The 19,684-nt window shown below is 45.0% G+C and overlaps 1 protein-coding gene across 4 annotated transcripts in view; it reads right to left on the bottom strand.

Moving 5' to 3' along the window:
- Window positions 1–1,272: 1,272 nt before the first annotated feature.
- Window positions 1,273–19,684, bottom strand: part of Ltbp1 (latent transforming growth factor beta binding protein 1) — a 221,329-nt gene continuing 202,917 nt past the window's right edge. For all 4 annotated transcript variants that reach the window (XM_013517603.1, XM_013517604.1, XM_013517601.1 and 1 more), the window contains 3 exons: window positions 7,228–7,350; window positions 3,218–3,367; window positions 1,273–2,011 (listed from right to left, as the gene is read on the bottom strand). In XM_013517603.1, coding sequence (XP_013373057.1) covers window positions 1,830–2,011; window positions 3,218–3,367; window positions 7,228–7,350 — 455 coding nt within the window. In that variant the 3' untranslated portion in view covers window positions 1,273–1,829. The remainder of the gene's footprint in view (window positions 2,012–3,217; window positions 3,368–7,227; window positions 7,351–19,684) is intronic.

Raw genomic sequence — 19,684 nt, 5'->3', positions numbered from 1 at the left:
TGGCCACTGAAACTTTTTCCATTGCCTCTGACTTCTTCCATGATCATATCTCCCCGATTCTCCTCTTACACTTTTGACGTCTTCCTCCTTGTAAAGACCCTTGTAATTACATTGGCTGCACCCAGGTAATCCAGGATAATTTCCCTACTTTTAAAGCCAGCTCATTTGCAATTTTATCTGAAACCTTATTTCCCCTTTGCTTTAAGAGAACAGTCTTCTAGGAGAATGTTAAATGGGGAGATTTTTCTGTTGGGTATGCCTAGACTGTATATAGTTTGTTTTTAAAAATTCAGATGCTCTTATTAGTAAAAGTGAATTTTGAATTTCAGTTGAAGTTAGGAAACAAGTGCCTTACTATGGATGTGTAGTGAGTAGGCAGGGATTGGGACTCTAAGAACTACTGTTCATTATTCCTGTGATACCCATCCGTATTCATTTCCTTAGAGTTGCCATAACGAAGTGCCACAGACTGGGTGATTTAAACAATAGAATTTTATTTCCTTATAATTTTGGAAGCTAAACGTTCAAGATCAAGATTGATTTCTTCCTTGTCTTCATTTCTTCACCCCACCTTCCTCCCCAGGCCCTGCTTATTTGTCTGCAGATAGCCATCTTCCCCTTCCATCTTCGCATGGCCTTTGCTCTATGTGTGTGTGTGTGTGTGTGTGTGTGTGTGTGTGTGTCCATGTATCCTGATCTCCACTTTACAGAAGGATGCCAGCCATGCTGGACTATGGCTCACCCCACTGACTTCGTGTAACTTTTATTTCCTCTTTGAAGATTCTGCCTCCAAATACAGTACTTTTTGAAGTACTGGGCATCAGAACTTCAACATATGAATTTTAGGGAAACAATTCAGCCTTTAACATCAAACTAATGATTATGTTATAAAAGACTAGTCTACCTTCATAGAAGATCATGGGATCAAAAAGAGCAGCGGAGCTGGGCAGGATACAACTTACAGGCATGTTCGCACTGGAAATCACTCTCAGGTAGAATTTCTTTTCTACAAAAATGGTGATTTATTTTGCTTTAACATACAATAGTAAATATTTGGGGATCATTTTTTAAATTTGCTGGGCTTACTTTACATATTACAGGATTAGCGTAAGCTCATAAATTCTTCCATTTCAGTGAAGGAAAAAGATCCAACTGACATCTGTTAGCAGCTTGGCTAAGAATGGACATGAAAATCAGACAATACATGGAAAATATAAAGTTTTTTTTTCTCCAAATGTGTATAAAAGTTTTGAAAACAAAATCACTGCCTGCTCCACAGGACAGACAATTTTAATTTTAAAAATGCTCCAGACCAGGGACAGCATAATCCTGCATCACAAAACTTATAATACAGCTTCACAATATTTAATGAAAGACTTGAGATTTTTAATAACAATCTGAAGAAAAAGGAAAAACAGTAGCCAAGGAACTGCGCAACAAAAAAAAAAAAAAAGAAAATCATATAAAACATTTCCACCACTATTTAAATGCCAAATTTAAGCAATAGTAAAAAAAAAAAAAAAAAAAAAACCAAAACAACATAATAATACAGCCTTCTGTTTAAAATAACAGCACTGTTCTGCCTCTTTTCCACTGAATTTTACATATGAACAGACTATATATACTGGATTTTCAGGAAACTGTCCATTTGGTCTGTTTCACCAGTCAGAATCTACTACGTCCTCTCATTGTCTTTGGAGGATATGCAACTCCAGGCTGTTTCTACTTCTGCAACATTCTGGGTTAGGTGCGATGTCTCAAGTATAATATATTTCTCCCTTTTCCTTTACACAGTGCAGAGTATATGGGCTTAGGTTATGCAGGCTCTTTTACTCCAGGTCGCTGTCTTTGTCTAAATTCAAGGCAGTATTCAATGGAGTGCAGTAGCTGGGCTTGTCAGAGGGTACGTAGCCTGGCAGGCACAAACACTTGTAGGAACCTTCGGTGTTAATGCACTTGGCATTCTTGCAGAGAGACATCCGGTTGTTCAACTCATCACATTCGTTTACATCTGCAATAAGCCAACCCGTGCAGGTGAGCCGTTCAGTATCACTCCACAGAAACATACCCTACCCTGGGCGCAGCGAGCAGCCCGCCCACCGCGCTCCATGCCCCGAGCCCCGCCCACACCGCCTATCTGGCCACCATCACTTGTTTCACTCACATGCAATACAACGGTGACTTTGCGCTTACAGTCCATTATCGTGAGGTTCTAGAATTTCTTCCCTGTGCTCTGATACCACATGAATAGTTTGCCAGCTTGACACTGCAGTGTCAAGCCTCAAAGCTGAAGAAACTATATTACTTCTCAATTCCTTCCCGAGTCACAGACAACATGTTAGATTTGCGCGGGGGAACTGGGCAGAGTGCTCTCGGGGCAGCCTCTCTTGGGGCTTCGGTTGCGTTCTTAGATTTCCTTCCGCACAAGTACGCTGACGCTCTCACGTGCTGGAAACGCCGGCGGGAGCCCACACTGCCTATGCTCCAAACCCGCCACAGAGTAAGATCGCAAAATAGAGGTGGGCAAAGGGACTGCTAGAGGAGGGAGAGGAAACACTGCAGAAATAGTTTTTGAAAAACTCAAGTATCTTTCAGCCCAGAGACAAACAGGACCTGAGAGACAAGGATAAGCCTCACAGGGCCAGTGAAATGCATGTACACTGTTCACCTCAAGACGGGAGGGGCAAAAAATAAAATTCCCACCGGGGATATAGCTTAGTGGCAAAAGCACCTGCCTGGCAAGCGCAAGGTCCTGAGTTTGATTCCTGGTACCACAAAAAAAAAAAAAACACAAAAACATGGGAGGGAGTTTTATCCAAAATGATTACTGTGGAAACTGTGTGTTTTTCAGATATTTATACGCCTTTACGTTTGTGTCAAATATTCAGAGAGATCATTATTTGCTCCACAGTGAAAAACTGAATTTGAAAGTTAAAGTGATTACCTGGGACATTCTGGCCTTTCATCTATATTTATCTAACATTATGGATTTTTAAAACAAAGTTCCAGCTTTAATGTTTAGTTGTGGCGGGACAAAAAAGCACAAGATTGACCGTGGTAAGCGGACAGTCCAGGAGCACGAAGGACAGGTGTACCTAATGTACATGGTCATGACGTTACTCATCCTCCAAAGCTGAATCTCCACAGACTCCGCTAATTGGACTCTGGCCCCCGGGGATCTCAGGGGAAGAATGTCCCTCAGGTCACTCGCTCTTACCCACACATGTCATCCTGGCCATGTCCAGGTGGTACCCATCAAAGCAGTCACAGGTGTAGCCTTCCTGGACCCTCACACACCGGCCGTTTTCACACCCATTGAGGATGCCGCATTCTTCTGCCTGTAACTCCTCAAAGCTATTCAAAAATCCTGGAAAGGAAAAGGTAGGAGCCAAGTTAGAAATTTTCCTACTCCTATACTGTTTGACTATTAAGGTTATGGTTCATTTTATATAAATTTAAGATACCTGAAAATGTTGGAATTTAATATGGAACATATCTGTAAATAATATTAAGCATAAAATATTTATGATATTGTGTCTATTGCATGGATTACCCCTATATTTCAAATTCTGATGTTTTATATTAAAATCACACATAAAATGAAAATGTAAGTATGGCTTTTGGCTTAGTTTTGAGACAGGGTCTCGCTATGTAGTTCATGGCCTTGAACTTATGGAGACCCTCTTGCCTCAGCCTACCGAGTGTTGGGCTTATAGGCAGATGCCAACATGCCTGGCTATGGTTTGGTTTTGCTTTTAATTAGGAAAAGTGTTCGTTTGAAATTCCATATTTCCTGAGTTCTCAGTAAGGTTAATGCTGGAAAATCTTTCAGGACGGAAGTAATGGAATTTGTGATCAGAGTCCACAGGCATCTGCTAAGACACACGAGAGTCCGACAGGCTCTCTTTCAACTGGAGTTTGTTCTGGCTTTGGAATTAGCTTTACACAGGGATCAAAGGATAAGGCAGTAAAAGAGATTCAACACATCTTGATAAATGAGAAAATGCATCATACTTGTGTTTAGAAAACCAAAAGGCTTTCTTTAAAAAAAGGTAGCAAATTTTTACTTGGTTATTTTTATAGTTTAAAATCTAGTTCTGAATCATCTGAGTCTTCTGAAGACATCTAGCATTTTAGTATTAGGAAAACAACCAGACATCGAAGTGTTTAGTCCTCTCTCTAAAGAGGGAAGTTGTGAATACACATTCATAATGACCCAAACACACTGCTACATGCCCTCCCCCCCCCCCCGCACACACACACACACACACACACACACTTCAAACCAGCTTCAAAGGAAACCAAACACAGGGCCTTGATTTTCTGCTCATCCGGCCTTTGTGGCAATTCTCCAGTGGAACTGCAGGGGGCAGCAAAATATCACTGCTATGCAAGGCCATGAGCCCTAACTTGGTGATTTAAAAAACTCCAGCGACACATCCACCATGGGGCCTTCTCAAATTTTTAAAGGGGAAAGAAATATTACAGGCCATCAAGACAAAGCTAGAGCATACTCAGAGTCAAGTTAAAAATACTTATTACAGAAAATAAGTTCTAAAAGAAAATATTACATGGATCACGGCTGCATTACTTTGACTTAGTAGCTAGTAAAATTATTTTTTACTCAGAAATTAAAACTTGAAACTCCTGTGTACATCAAGGAGATTCACCAAAAAACTTCAGGATTCTAAAACAGGTAGGCAGGCTGTAGCTGTGCAAAGCCAACGACTGTTACACTCTGGCCTTTTAGAGAAAAATGTCAGTCCCTGCTGCAATAAATTCCACTCACAGACACAGTGCTCAAACAGAAGGTAACAGAGATGGTGACGCATAAAGGTGGACCGAAACCTCAGTCAGCCTCCCTCTCTGTCACTGTCTGTGCAGTGAGGTCATTTCTGCAGCAAGCCCTGAGCACCCCGCTCCCGACAGTGAGCTCACCGGGTCGGGGGAGAGCAGTCCCTATAACCTGTGCCCTGTTTAAAGGTCCTTTTCGAGTCATGGCTGGAGGTCTAGGAACCGCATGTCACCTTTCTGTTCTGCTAAACAGAACTTAATGTGACACCAATATGTTCATTTCATAACAGCTGTAATGAATTTTAAAAAGCTTTAGAACAATGTTAGCACTGAAACAAAGAAAATTTCCATAAATCAGAAAATTTCAACGTTATAACTCCTAGAATCTGACAGAAGACTGACAGATACTCATCCCCCATCCCCACACCACTGTTTGAATATGGACTAGACCTGGTATTTCTGAACTGATAGGGCAAACAGGGCCTCCTTTCAACCTTGGTGTTCCTTCCTTTTGTAAAGCACATGTTTACTGCCCTCTGATACGCGATGCCTGTGTTGAAGTGCGCAGTCTTAAGAGCTTTGAATGCATTTAGGCCACTTCCATGGCGTGGTGCCGCAGTGCTGCTAACCTATGTCAGAGTCAGGATGCAGTTGGCCTTGGGAAAGGGTCGGAAGGGCCCTCTGGCTGCTGACGGAGTCCTTGACCTAGGTAAGGGGTTCTGGTGTGTGCTGCTCCCACAGCATTCTGCACTCTGGTGGGCGACTGGGTGAAACACCCTTGGAAAGAGTTAAGCATGTCCCACCTGAAAATACGCCGCGTGGGTATGGTGAAGCTTTCCGGCTGAAGTCACTTGAGGAACTATAACTTCAAAATGGGTCACTAGGTCTCTCTCTATGCTCAGGCAGCCATGAGGACTCCTTGGGGAGGCGTGCCCTTCACATACTAATGCTGAAAAATAGCCTTGATCACAAGAGACTGGTGCCTGGGGCTGTAGCGAACCTGGATAAACCACTTCTGAAGTAACCTTTATCCTTTCTCAGGGACTAGCTTGACACCCCCCCGGGCAGGAAGCTCTCAGTAACAGCCCTGGAATTTAACTGTCCTATGTAGATATCCATTTCTCCTGTCATTCCTTCAGAAATTCATTGCTCTTTGTCTGAAACTGTAAAAATTTCTTTGGATTTCTCAAGTGTGAAGACCCCAGGTACATGTAATTTAACAGAACTTTTACGTTTCCTCCTATTTGTAAGCACTTGTATTGACTGGGTTCTTATACCCAGCCAGAGACCCACTAAGGACTAACGCGGGGGGGGGGGGAGAGGAGATTTCTCTCCTATACTTAAAAAACCCAAAGGGAGCAGAAATAAGAAAAAGAAAACAGTAAGGGAGGAAGGAAAGAGCCTTTTTGACTCAGAGCAGAAACAGCCTCCAACGTAACTACAAGGTTGCTGGCGCCCGCCAAGGGCCCCTCGAATCTGGCTCGCTGGGCCACAGGGCCCGAAAGAAGAAAAGGCCTCCTTGTATCTGTGATCCAGCAGCATCTTCAATGCTGCGGGCCCAGCAGGACTTCCTGTTGGAGAAGGCGGTGAGAGCGGAGGAGGACCCCTGTAAGAGGAGGAGGGCGGGCTCCTGAATTAGCACTTCCCCTCCTGCTCTCCAAGTGAGACGACCTGTCATCTACCAGTATTTCAGCTGAACCCCTCACTTTGCAGGCTTTGAGTCACTACTCTGTATGTAAAAGCTCGAAAGTCCCCCCTGGAAACAGCCTGTGTGTGTGTGTGAGTCCCCGTGTATGTCCTCAGGCAGGGCACTCTGGCTGTACAGTGCAGGCCATTTCCTTTCCAGAGGGGAGACTACACTATTTGCACACACACATTGCCACCTCCTGCGGGAAGCTCTTCTCAGAACGCCAGGACAAGCGGCTGCACGTCACTTCTTACTCCATAAACCCCTCACAAGTGGATGCAAAACATGCATTTCTCACTGAGAGCTGTTCCGACCACTCTAAAACTCTAGCAAACAGCAACTTAGTGCAGTTAACAGCTGTCATGTCCTTGTATGAAGAAAAATCTCCAGTCCACTCATGTGCTCAGGAAGCCCAGGCCCTGAAGTAACCACCGCTTCATATGGGGAGAAATCGGTTTGCTGTGGCAACCCCAAGACCATTCCAGTTACTCTACAGAAGGTAGGCAGTGTCCCCGTCATGGAGACTAATTCTGTGACAGAGCAGTTCTCAGCCCTGCGGTGTGCAAGGTCGGCCCAGGGGGCTTGTAATGCCAGTCGCAGGTCTCTCCCCATGTCCTAATCAGCAGGTCTGGACAGGGCCCACCCAAACCTGCACCTTGAACAAGTTCCCACAGTCACAGTTTGAGAACCACTGAGGAACTTTTAATCACAATCTAGTTTTGAAGTAATTAAACAATGTTGCTTACGGTCCTGGATGAAGTAGGGATCCGCTTCTGGAGAGTACTGTTCGCTGAAGTCAACCAGGGCATCGCGTCCGTACGGCTGCCGGCGTCCCGTCACAGGGATGTTACACAGCTGGGCATAGTCATCTGGGAAGGGAGAGACACTCAGCACCATGAGACCTGCTACTTTTGGCTGGCACGGGCTCAGCCACTCACAGCTCAGAGCAGCCGGGGCTGGCACCCTCCTCCACCTGCAGTCAGAGTACCCCAATGGGCCTGAAGACACTTCTGTGGAACTCTACACATCCACGCGCAAGGAATGCTGCAGGCTGAGACAGCTCCGAGACAACTGGTAGAACACATCCCAAGACAGTAAGGAAACAAGAAAATCTGAGAGCGCTTCAGGCCTGCTGGAAGAATGGCTTTACACAAACCCATGGGATCTTATCATCAAAAACACGTTCAATGGATAAAGTAGTCATTCCGACTGACAGCAGTCCTGGAGACAGAGGCGCTGCACTGCTGGGGTTCAGCAATGACGCACCGGCAAGCCAGGCTGCTGCTGGTTTCCCTGCCTGAAGGGATCATTCTTGTTACTCTCAGAAAGGTACCACTACCCCACCTCCCGAGCATCTATCTACTGGAGCACAGCGTCACTCTGCGGTCCTTCGGGGCAGTATGACAGAGATGACGGTCACAGTGATGAGGATTAGTGTAGCGGAAGTAGCAAGAATAACGGCTAGTGGTTGCGTACGGTTTGCTCTGTGTCAGGAGTACTCTACGCATCGGACACACGCGAGTTCAGTAAAACACCCGCCACGCTGAGAAGAGGTGCTGTCATCACCTATGCCTCACTATCACAGGAAAAAAAAAAAAGCCCAGAAGGGTTAAAGCCCAGCTGGGGCACTGCAGCACCAGGTCTAAAATCAGGAGTGAAGCACAGGGGTGCTCACCTGAAACATTCTCTCTCTCCTGCAACAAGATCAGCTCCTCTGGAATTCCTGCCACTACCTGCTTTGTCCCCAACCAGACTCACTTGTGGTTACCGCTTCCTGAGGCCACCTTCCCATTCTAAACAGGATCAGCCCACAGCTGACGGACTCCTAAGCCTGCTTGAGTCCTCCTGAGAGCAGCTACCGACACACCAGTTATTCAGAAAAGCCAGAAGGAAAGCCATAGAAAGGACAGCTTTGCACACCAAGTGTGCATACAGCAGAAAGTGCACTGGCCAGGTGTGCCTCCAACAGGTGGTGAAAATTGTGGGGTTTCCTCAAGGTTGACAGATCTTCCAGGACAGGCAGGCAGGGCGGCAAACGCCAGGATTAGAGGGCCAAGCTCAGGGCACACAGACAACCGTCACGCTTGCCTGGAATTGCCCTCTTATACAAAACAAACAGGAATACCAGGCAGCAGTGTGAACACTGGAGCCCTCCTTCCATCCCTCTAATTACCCAGCGAAGCGGGGAGAGGTGTCCAAAGGGCTTTGTGACACACAGGCCCGCACACATCCGCTCTGAGAAACGTGCTAAGAAACCATAAGGCCAGAAAAGACCGTGGACCACTGAATAAGTTAGGATTCTGGTCGACCTTTCCTGAAATTCTCTTTAAGGGGAAGCATTCCACCAACAACATCCAAACCCAGGGCTCCCTAACACTCTGGTGAAACCGTTCCATGAGAAATACTAGTTTCATTAAGAAACAGGTTGAACATGGAAGAAAATCTTTGACCAAAAAAAGGTACAACTTCAAACCGAAACAGCACAAATAAATGGTCATCCATTCTGGCTGAACTCTGAAAAAGAATTAAGGATTCTGGAACATTCTAGCACAAAATCACTCAAACTCTTTGACAGTTTCTGAGAGCTGAGGTCATTCCTCCTGACCTTTATACACATTTGTTGTACATCTGAAGAGGAGACTCAGTATTTTATATCCAAGCCACAGTGTCACTGGGAATGGAGAGTAAAAGTGAATTAATTCATGTTGTTAATTTGGAAAACTAAACCCAGAGATGACAGGGTATCCGCACGGGTGGCTCAGGGAAGGGAGGTCTGGCTGAGACTTGAGCGCTCATGGATGTCTAGTGACACAGAAGGGCCTGGCCTCAATCCTGTACGCTGCCCCTAGTCCCTGCTGCCTCCATCAAAGAAGTGAGATAGCCACAGCGCCCAGCATCCGTGTAGAAATGCTGAAGAAGGGACCTGGCCTGAGAGGGAAGAGGAGGAACAGACGCCCAGTCCTGTGCACGGGTCCAAAACAGCTTCACGCAAAAGCTGCATTTGAAGTACAGCTGTGTAGATGAACCCCACGCAAGGGCAAGGAGAAAGGAAACTATGTCTGGGAACTACCAAGCGGTTCCAAAAGGCGGCGTCCAGCTTGACCCCGGCTAGTGAGGGGCAGCAGGAATGTGGGTGGTGGCACCTGCTGGATGGAGCACATCTTCTTTCTGCTCCCGTCTTTCCCAGCCATACGCCTTTACTCTTGAGGTTTTAGAATCTACTGCCCTTTATAGCTATATTCCTTTCTCCAATGCATTAACACGCCAAGCTTCAAGACCGCTTTGGTCAGCTATGGAAACATCACTTCGGCATATACTCTCCGTCACACTGCAAGGTGGGCTGCGGCCCAGCATCACGAGGCCATGCATTCGGAGAGATTGTTCTGGCCTACAGGTGGATGTGTCCTAATTCACGCATGGGGCCTCTCTTGTTGTACACATCTGCTCTGATTCTTGGTCAAGGTCGAGGGTAAAGAGAGAGCGGCATAAATGAGAAAGTGGGCTTTGGAGGCACAAGCAGGGGCTTGAGTCCTAAGCGTGCTACTTTCTAGCTTAGCAATTTTGGGCAAATCTCAGTTTTCACATCTGTCAGACAAGGAGAGTAGCTGCCTACCTCTGGGTCACTGATGTATGGCAAATGAGAATGTTCTGGAACTTTTTATGAATTTCGAAGTACCAAGGAAAAGGAGCTTACTCTTCTAAGTGAAATCCCTGTGTCCTTACTAAACACTTGGAAACAGATTTTTAAAGACAGTATTAGAATAAGTGATGAATAGCAATTTTAATGTCCAAACCGAAGGAAAGTTATCAGTGGGAAAATAAGTATATGGTAAATTCTTTTTGTCCTTTTTTTTTAAGATAGGGTTTCACTGTGCAGTTCAGGCTGGCCTTAAACTCACAGTGATCCTCCTGCCTCAGCCTCAGAATATTCTGAGTCTTGGCCACAGTGTCCTGTTCAGGATCTTGGAACAGGCACCTCTCTAGCCCAGGCGGGACCCTGAAAGTCCCAGGGCACAAGTAGAACCATTCTAGCCTGGAGGTATTTAGCCTTGGGTATTCCTCTGGTTCTTGCAGGAGTCCAGCTGGGTCGGGGGGGTGGAGACAGCACTAACCTGTGATTGCTACAGGCTCAAAGCCCCACGGCAGGTCCTTGAACTATTTCCACAGCTTCCCAGGAGGACCAATGAGCAGCCCTTAGTGGCTGCTTCCTGCAGCTCAACATGCGAACATGAACATGTGTTTCCTGCCTTTAGCGTGTCCTCCTCCAGCACACCCTTCACTTACGGGGCAGAGGACCGGCTTTGCTTGTCCTGGGAGCTGTGTTTTGCAAGGCATGACCATTTCTGAGACCCCATACAATGTGTCCCTTTGGGATCTAGCCAAACACAAATGTGAAATGAATAGGAAATGAAAATATCGACACCTCAAAGCGCCCCCCAATTCATGTCCCCAAGCACAGACGCCCCGCTTATGATCACAGCTACGAGAAGCGTGCGTGGGATGGGGTGGGGCACTAACACTAAGTGGCTGAAACGAGATCCAGGCCACTGATCGCACTAATTTCTCTGACATGGTGGATTCATACGACAGATGGTGATGCTTTGATTCTTCACTTTAAATTGAAAAAAAAATTTTTAAATTACCCCCTGGAGCCAGCAGGTCTGGGCCCCCCGCCGTCAGCAGCAATGGGAAGCACATTACAATGTCCTGGCAGGAAACCTCCATTCTTGATGACAGACACATCTGCAGGGCTGGTCTGGACAGTCCCCTGTCACAGTGCCACTCTGGCACGTGAGAAAACCGGGAGGTGAAGTTTTGTTCCGCCTGAGGCAGATTAAACTCAGCTGCTCTTAGAAGCCAAGCTGAGGCTGCATTTCAGCCTCCACACATCGGGGACAAAAAAATTCTGTTCTCTATTAAGCCTCAATTGCATATATAGGAGAAACAAGGACGAATTTTTATGAAAAAACAATGTGTCATATCTTACTAAAATTTCTCCAACAGATCTTTTCCCTGCGTGTTTAAATGTGGATTACAGAGGTCGTGAGTTCGATTCCCAGTACTGGAAAAAAAGAAGGATTACGGATGGTGGTCCTCAGTAAATACCAAGGTCCACAGAGCCTGCCTGGCAAGCGCAAGGTCCTCAGCTAGATTCCTGGCACCACCAAAAAAACAAACAAACACCGAGGACATGGCTGAAATACACAGAGAACGGAGGAGGTGCTCCGGGGCGGAGTGAGCGTCGCACTTTTCTTAAACTGTACTTAGCAAAAGCTTTGCCATTACAAAAATGTTTCACATTTACAGAACAGTCTGTCCATCCAGGACTGGGAAAAGAGGGTGACAGGGAGCCTTGGTTGGCACAAACATGACTCTGGGGAATGGGACAACTGAGTGTCACCCATGCTACTCGTTTTCAGAAAATAAAGTCTTAGTCACGGTCCTGCAGAAGAAAGAGGCAGAGACCCCGCTCCCCTGAAATTACAATGTGTGGCGCCGTAACAAAAAATGCACACGCTACAGAGAGAAAAGATTTGCAATCGAACAACGCAGGTTCTACTCCGAGATTTTCTACTTCTTAGCTCCTTGGTCAGGGCGTGTTTCTCTGAGCTTTGTATCCTCTGTCTTCTAAACAGGATTACGGTTCTCTTTGCTTCAGCTGGATGAGAAGTGACCCATTCATCACTTCATTCAGTGACTAAGAAGTCCGTGGATTCAGGCATTCAACTGCAGGCTGAGAACAGCACGGACGGGGTGCAGGCCGGGGGAGAAGAAAGGTACAAGGGAGCCACAACGAGGCGCACGTCGCAGCTTATGGGTGTGACCAGCTCTCTGGAGTTTTCTTTTCTTTCTCTGGCGCTCACTTCCAAAGTGAACTTCCCCAGCTCCTCCAGGCCGCCTTCAGTCATACGCTGTGTGCCAGGCCCTCTGCACTTTCTCTGCTCTTTCATTTAAATCACAGAACCACCCAAGAAATCCTTGTGATCAGCTCCTTTGGTTTCCCATAAGAGCACTAAGGTTTATAGCATAATTTAGCCAGGGTCAGGGGAGGGATTTGAACCAAAAGCGGTCTATCTGCCAAGCCATGTGCATTCTCCCCACAGCTGCCCTTCTAACACCTTCAGAAAATTATTAGCTGTACTCCCCAGACCCTCAGCATCAGGTAAGCACCTCGATCAGCAATCAGCATCTGTGCTTAAAATACCAGGGACAGTCAACGCCGTGAATGCCGATGAGCTCAGCTCCGCAAGGGTCAGCTCCACCATTAGCAGGATTTATGTTTATTGAATTTGCTGGATTTATTAGGTGAAAGAGATCAGATTGCTTAGTGTTCAATTAAATTGTACTTGGGAAGGATGGGGAGGTAATGAAGTCTCAAGTCTTGGCAGAATGTATATTCTGTGGGAACCCGTGGCCACAGGCCAGTCAGGTCCCCACCCCCAGCCTTCACCTAACGTGACCTTCCAGTTCAGTCACACCCAGAGTTTTCCATCAGATGGCTCCTCAGTTAGCCGGGCCATGACGAAAGAGATCGGTCGGGTACCAAGGCCAAAAGATGGGTGCTCCTCTTGGGTTCTCCCTTGGCAAACCCGGATGCAAACATTCATATTCTCGCAATAGTACTGAATTATGCCACGAGGAAAGCTTTAAAATAATGACTGGTAATTCATGAATTTCTTGAGATGTGTATGAATAGTTTTCTAAGTACCTAGGACTTTGGGACTACACCGTTAAGGCTTACATTCAAGGAGACCTCAAAGAAAATCAGGGACGTGGTAAGCTCTAATATTTGCTAGGAGATAAAACTGGACAGCAGAGAGGTAAATGGGAGGGCAGGTAAAACTCCCTTTCCCTGTCCTGCTCTTGAATACCAGCGGGAGCGTTATCCATGAGGACTATCTATTTAATTTTTCTTCATTAACCAACTAAGAATTATTTAAAAACAAGAATGAACCTAGGAATGAAACGGAGGCTCCCCAGCACACTGTGAATACGCTAAAGGCCCTCACACTGTTCACCTTAGAACGTTATGTTAACTGTACTTCAACTGAAAAAAAAGGGTCAAGACAAAAAACACAGGGGAAAATGTGATTTTCGTATATTAAATCTGGAATTCATCTAACTTCTACTTTTGACTGTAAGATGAGGAAACAAGACTAGAGAGCGCCAAGGTTCTAAGCTTTCAAATCCTAGGATTCTAAACAGAAAACATTGCTACTATTGAGCTGGAAAAGTCAGAGGAAGGTATAGTACCGGGTTGTTGCAATTTGAGACTGCAGTATGAGGTACTCACCACCAGATGGCACTGTTCCCCGCAGGTGCTGCCCACCTGGATATCAGCAGGGGCTTTTCTTTAGATTACGGTTACACTCCGAGGCAATCACGTTTCCTTTTCTCCTCATATGCTTCTCCTCAATGGCTACGATATGATATGATCCTAACCAGAAAGTGACTTCCTTGTCCACTGCTTTGTCTCCTCTAATGCATTTGCCAAAACATAGTTTATGGGTTAAAAAAAAAAAAGCCCCAACACATTTCAGGTTCGTTTCTAGTATTTTTCCTCTTACCCCCTGCCCCCACTCTGGTCCTCGGCTTCCCTGCCTTTCTTCCTGTTCCCAGGCCCTTGCCAGGGCAAGCCTCTCTTTCAGGGCTCAGTTGCAGACCCCCATGGGGCTACAAGAGCCCTGCTGGGAGCCCTCCGCGGACTTCGGAGAAAGCCAGCGAGTTGGAGAAAAGGTTTTAGTTTTCTTCTGTCCTATTATTACCTCCATTAGGCTGCAATGGAGGAGACTGATGATAATAAATAGTATACATGACAGCCACTTGGGAGAGAAGTGTGCCCCCACTATGCGGCCTGGGAGGGTCCCAGGTCCTGGCTTGAATTCTTTACTAGCTGACTGAATCAGTCTTGAGTTTCTCCACCCAGTGACCGTAGCTGGCCCAGGATGGCAATTCCGCTATAGAAACAACAAAGAAAATTAAGGTTGGAATATTTACACTTTCCTGTTAGACGTTTTGGAGAGCTTTCTTTCTTCCTGTGATGTCTATCATATTAAGAGGATCACAGCATTGAAAAGTAGACACAGCACTGCGATTTCAACTTGAAATGTAACTGATTTTAGAATTAGGATCTTGAGATGAATGAGAATTAGTACAACTGGATTAGGTGGGTAAACAGTATTTACATTTCTTAGGGCATTTGATTGGCTGTATTTAGGTCTGACTCATAAGATTTATAAGAGCTGCTTAAACGAGTAAGAAGAGAATGCTTAACAGAACCGTGCACTATACCCTGCGGTCACATAAAGTGCATAAGAGAAAATCAGACGTGTACAGAAAAGGACATCAAAATAATGTTTATAAGTAAAGATCAAAGCGTTTAGGAAGGCAAACAATTACATGCATAGGATCTAATCTCTTCTTTGAGATACAAACAATCAAAACATCAATTTATTTTGTGAGAAGCTAGTGGGTTTAGGATGCCAAAAGGCAAACTTAATCTCTTACAAATCTAGGCTTTAAGGTTTACAAACTGAACGCATCAAGCATTCATTCAAACGCAACATGAAAGCCTCCGCAGACATCACAAGCCCAGTTGGTAGAGGAGCCGCCTGCAGGACGTACCTGAAGTGCCCTGCACCTCCCCGCCGCTGTTCCGGGCTGCCCCACTCCCCAGACAGCCCCCCGTCTCGTTTTTTGCCTCTTTGCCTCCTTTCATAGACCCCAGCCCTGTACAACAAGGCAGCCATGCAGACTAAGCACTCGCTCAGTACTTCCTGGAGTCACGCACACTCGGGAGGACTGTGAGCAGCCTCTTATCTGCATTCAGTTCCCAGCAGCCGTGATGCACGGACTGGCACTGCCACTTTACAGAGGAGGGAATAGGGTGGAAGGTTCATGTTATATCAAGGAGTTATATGTGTATATTCACTACCAAATTTTATCTTGCAATGATCCCTTTATAGAAGGAAAAGTATTTTCACACCTCCTCTGGGAGGGCTGAGAGGAAGTTTTCTAAATCATCTTTTCAATGAAAAACAATATAAATTGCTTACTGGCCGTTCCATGTAGTATCCAATTTCAGTCTATTTCTATGGATACCAAAAATTCAGTCCCATAAGGCAGGATCGCTGGCCTGTTCAGAACAGACCCAAATGCACACACTCTGAAGACGCGGGAACCACTCAACTGAGGCCTCATCTAGTGTAATTCTAATTTTCTGTTACAACTGGTTCACAGGTACTCATCTGAGCCACAGTGCTCCAGATGTACGATCAAAAGGATAAATGCTCTCACATTAAGACAGTATTAATTATCACAGCCTCACACAGAGGCCTCAATTTTGGATAAGGAAGATCTAGGTAACTGGTCCAGTGCAAGGGACAGAACACGTGCCAAAGGCAAAGCAAGATCTCTGGATGCCTACCCCGAAGGCGGTGACCGTTCACTGCGTCTCACATGTAGGATGTTCCAGTGGTTATTAGCATTCTCTGGAAACATACTTCTTGGAAGAGCCTTTAAACCGTGACTGCTGACAGGTCTTTTGCATCTGTTGCCCAGTTACAATATTTTTTCAAGGTTAGTTCTCGAGTCAAATCACTGTCTCCCTGCACACCTCCAAGGCTTCTTACACTGAGGTCTTCAGGAATGGGTAAGCGCCACGCATAGATTTGGAAAAAATCCCCAGTCCAATTGTTTTAATGTAGAATCCAAATTCTTTTAGTTTTGCAAAACTATATGAAAACACTGGGTTAGAACAGCTATTAAGATGTCTTTAAAAATTCAGTCATAACAAATAGTGACTAAAATAAGCATATCATGTATATTTAAGTGACCTAATATGTAGGGTAAGATATCCTAGTTCTGATATCATTTTCCATTACAAATACAAACCGTACATCTGTTCCAAAAGTCTCTGTGTAGTATGTAGATGTTCAGTAAATAACAAAATCAAGGAAAGAATATGTAAATAATTTAAAATTAAAAATAAGTTACAATTTTAACTTCCGATCTGATAAGCTGCAAAATGTACATAACTCATATGCACTAATAATCGTTTTTAAAGTATTAAGAGGAGTATGAATAACTCTTACAAATAGCTTTCATTCCTCTATAGTACAGTGCATCTAAGCCAGAGAGCAGGTAACACAGACATACTTTCCTTAGGAGATACTAAGTGCATGTTCAGAATACGACTTTGTATAGTATTTTGCACAGTATAAATGTACTGTACCTTATCAACCAATTCTTAACAGAATTCATTCCAATTTTCCCTTGTTATGCTGTGACACTTTTCTTCCTGGAACTCAATTATATATAGGCTATGGGGAGGGGGGGAATAGGTAGACTTTTTGAATCAGATTCACTTGTATATCTGTATCTTTGAACTATTTATAATAAGGGACCCATATCTCTCTACTGTGCCACTTCTATTTCCTATGGGACATTTGAAAAACCCACTCTTGGGGCTGGGGATTTAGCTCAGCAGCAAAGTGCCTGCCTGGCAAGCACAATGTTGTCAGTTCGATTCCTGGTACCGGAAGAAAAGACGAAAAACCCACTCTTAGCCTTCTGTACCTGAACTTATTTATTGAGAATGCTTCTGGGGTGGACACCTATTTTGTAGTACATCATACCACCAACAGGTGGCGCTCGCCCAATACAGTATTGTCCTGTTAAAAAAAATTCCTAAACCTCCAAGCTATAAATCAAGACTCTAGGTCTATTTTAACAATTTACTGATAACAAATGTAATTATTTTAATTTAACCACAACACTACGATCCCTGGATAGTTTTGATTCCACTGTTCAAATGTTTTGAATTTTGTTTCACTTGCAGATCAAAAGATTTTTATTTTCCGAGATAACAGAACCCTATACATTTGTAATTTATGTTTTCCAAAAAATTTAACTTTATCCTTTCAAGAATACCAATAAATTAAAGCGTTAAAATTCATTTAAAATTAATAAGTGTCACCAGCGGTTTTACTTACTAAGAACTGCTGACACTTTAATTCATAAATCAAATTGTCTGGCAATACCAATTTGATAGCATGACTCTAATTTAGCTATACATTGCTAGCTCTAAAACTGTAGTCTTTTTCTTCAGGGACAACATGAGAAAATTTAAGACTCTCAGCTTTAACTCTCTACTTTGTTACCTTTATTCTAAGGAACAGCATTTATTTAAGATGTGCTTTGAGACCTTGCCGAGAAAGAGATCTTAGCTGACAGTGATAGGGTTCTAACACAAATTTAGAGCCAGGATGCTTGAATTTGACTCCCTCCCTTAACGGGATGTACCTGTGGTACGGGTAACCTAACTGTTCTGTGCCTTAGCTCCCCTTGTGGAAAAAGGAGGTAACTACATATAAGGTGGCTTGGAGAATTAAGTAACTTAATCAGAGGGGCTGGGGATTTAGCTCAGTGGCATAGCGCCTGCCTGGCAAGCGCAAGGTCGTGAGTTCAATTCCCGGTACTGGAAAAAAAAACAACAAAAATCTTAATAGGAAGCATTTTGAACAGTACCTGGCACCGTCTCTCCCATATATATTCATTATTATTGTGGCTGAGACACAGAAAAACCAAGCTACAGGAAATTCATATTCCAATACACTCCATATCCACCAACAATCTCAAAATTGCCATAACTCTGATTTCCTTCAGCACAGCACCAAAACTTCCCAGCAAGGTCAAACAAGGACCCCACCCTCACCCTAGCTGTATGCTGTGTTCACATCACAGGGCTTTGTTTTTCTTGAGTTTGTTTTCCTAACAGCTTTGTCTTGCAGGGACTTGTACGACACTGTGATAAAGGAATCAAATCCGAGCGTTCTCCCAAAGCCATTGAGCTGCTTAACCATTTTAGGAGTGGACAGGATCAGAGGACATTGTCAAAGCAGCAGGAGAGGTAGGGGAGGCATCTGGAGTTCTAGAAAGGGGACGTGTCACTCCATGACCACTGGACCAAGCTTGTCTGCTGTCACATCTGCCGTGCCACCATGAACAACATGAAACAGTCTCCTAATGACGTTCGGCCATTGTGACTCTAGCTGAGGCCTGAAATGAGATCCTGAGTGACGCCAGAAATGCACAATTATGCCATTCTCCTCACAGAAAGACATCACAACACAATCCATCACCCTCCACTCATTTCCCCTGCATGTGGCACCAACCTGCAGGCTGCCATTTAACTGCAGAGAACGCCACTCGGGGAGCCCTGCCCACCTCCCCCCCCCGACCGGTATTCTTGGACATAGCTGCTGTTTTAGCGAGAACTAATGCCCATGACCTATTGGACCAGAAGTGTGAAAGCTTGGTCCAGAGCCAGCGCTTCACTTTATGCTGCACTTTAATGCCCAAAACTGATGACAAGTGGTGCGATTTATTCCTCAAATTCCTCCAGCGCTGTTTCCACCAGTAACTAACTATTCCCCAAAACAGCACCGCACAGCTAGGGGAACTGGGGGGCTGGGTGTCGGACAGGCTCAGTTTGGTCTCGGGCTGAGATTAACAGAGAGAGACTGCAGTGTGATGTGAGGACGAGCAGCAGCTTGGTCCTTGGCGCTCACCAGAAATGCAGAATCCTGCATCCTCGTACCCATCACCCCAGGAACTGGAATCTGACTTGTCTCTGAACACTTTCCCGGTCATTTTTTATTGGTGATGCACATTAACAATGGGTTTCATTATGGAGGGTTCATACATGCACGTAACATACTTCGCTCCTTTTCACCCTGCATCTGGCCGTGGTCTCCCCCTCATTGTACTTTTCTGGGCGGGCTTCATGTATGTAATTTGCTCGTATCTGTCCCCTTATAGGCACCCGTACACCCTCCTTGTCCCATTACTCCTTTCCTCTTCTCCAATAATAGTCTCCCTTCAGCTCTGTCATCTTTTTTAGATTCCACATATCAGGGAGAACATGTGTTATTCTTCTTCCCGAGTCTGGCTTCTGTTGCTCAACATGGTGATCTTTAGATCCATTTATTCCCCTGCAAATGACAGAATTTCATTCTTCTTTGTGGCCGAATACAATACTCCACTGTGTATATGCACACTACACTTTCTTTATCCATTCATCTGCTGCTGGGCACCTGGACTGGTTCCGGATCTTGGCAACTGTGAATTGTGCCACAACACACAAGGGTACGAGGCTTCCCCTTGTGTGCTGACTTTAATTGCTTTGCATATACAGCAAGG

Source organism: Chinchilla lanigera, unplaced genomic scaffold (genome assembly GCF_000276665.1).
Source record: "Chinchilla lanigera isolate Chin_1 unplaced genomic scaffold, ChiLan1.0 scaffold00040, whole genome shotgun sequence".
Taxonomy (NCBI): domain Eukaryota; kingdom Metazoa; phylum Chordata; class Mammalia; order Rodentia; family Chinchillidae; genus Chinchilla; species Chinchilla lanigera.
The sequence above is the reverse complement of the archived record's forward strand: the minus strand, read 5'-3'. Positions and strand labels throughout refer to the sequence as shown.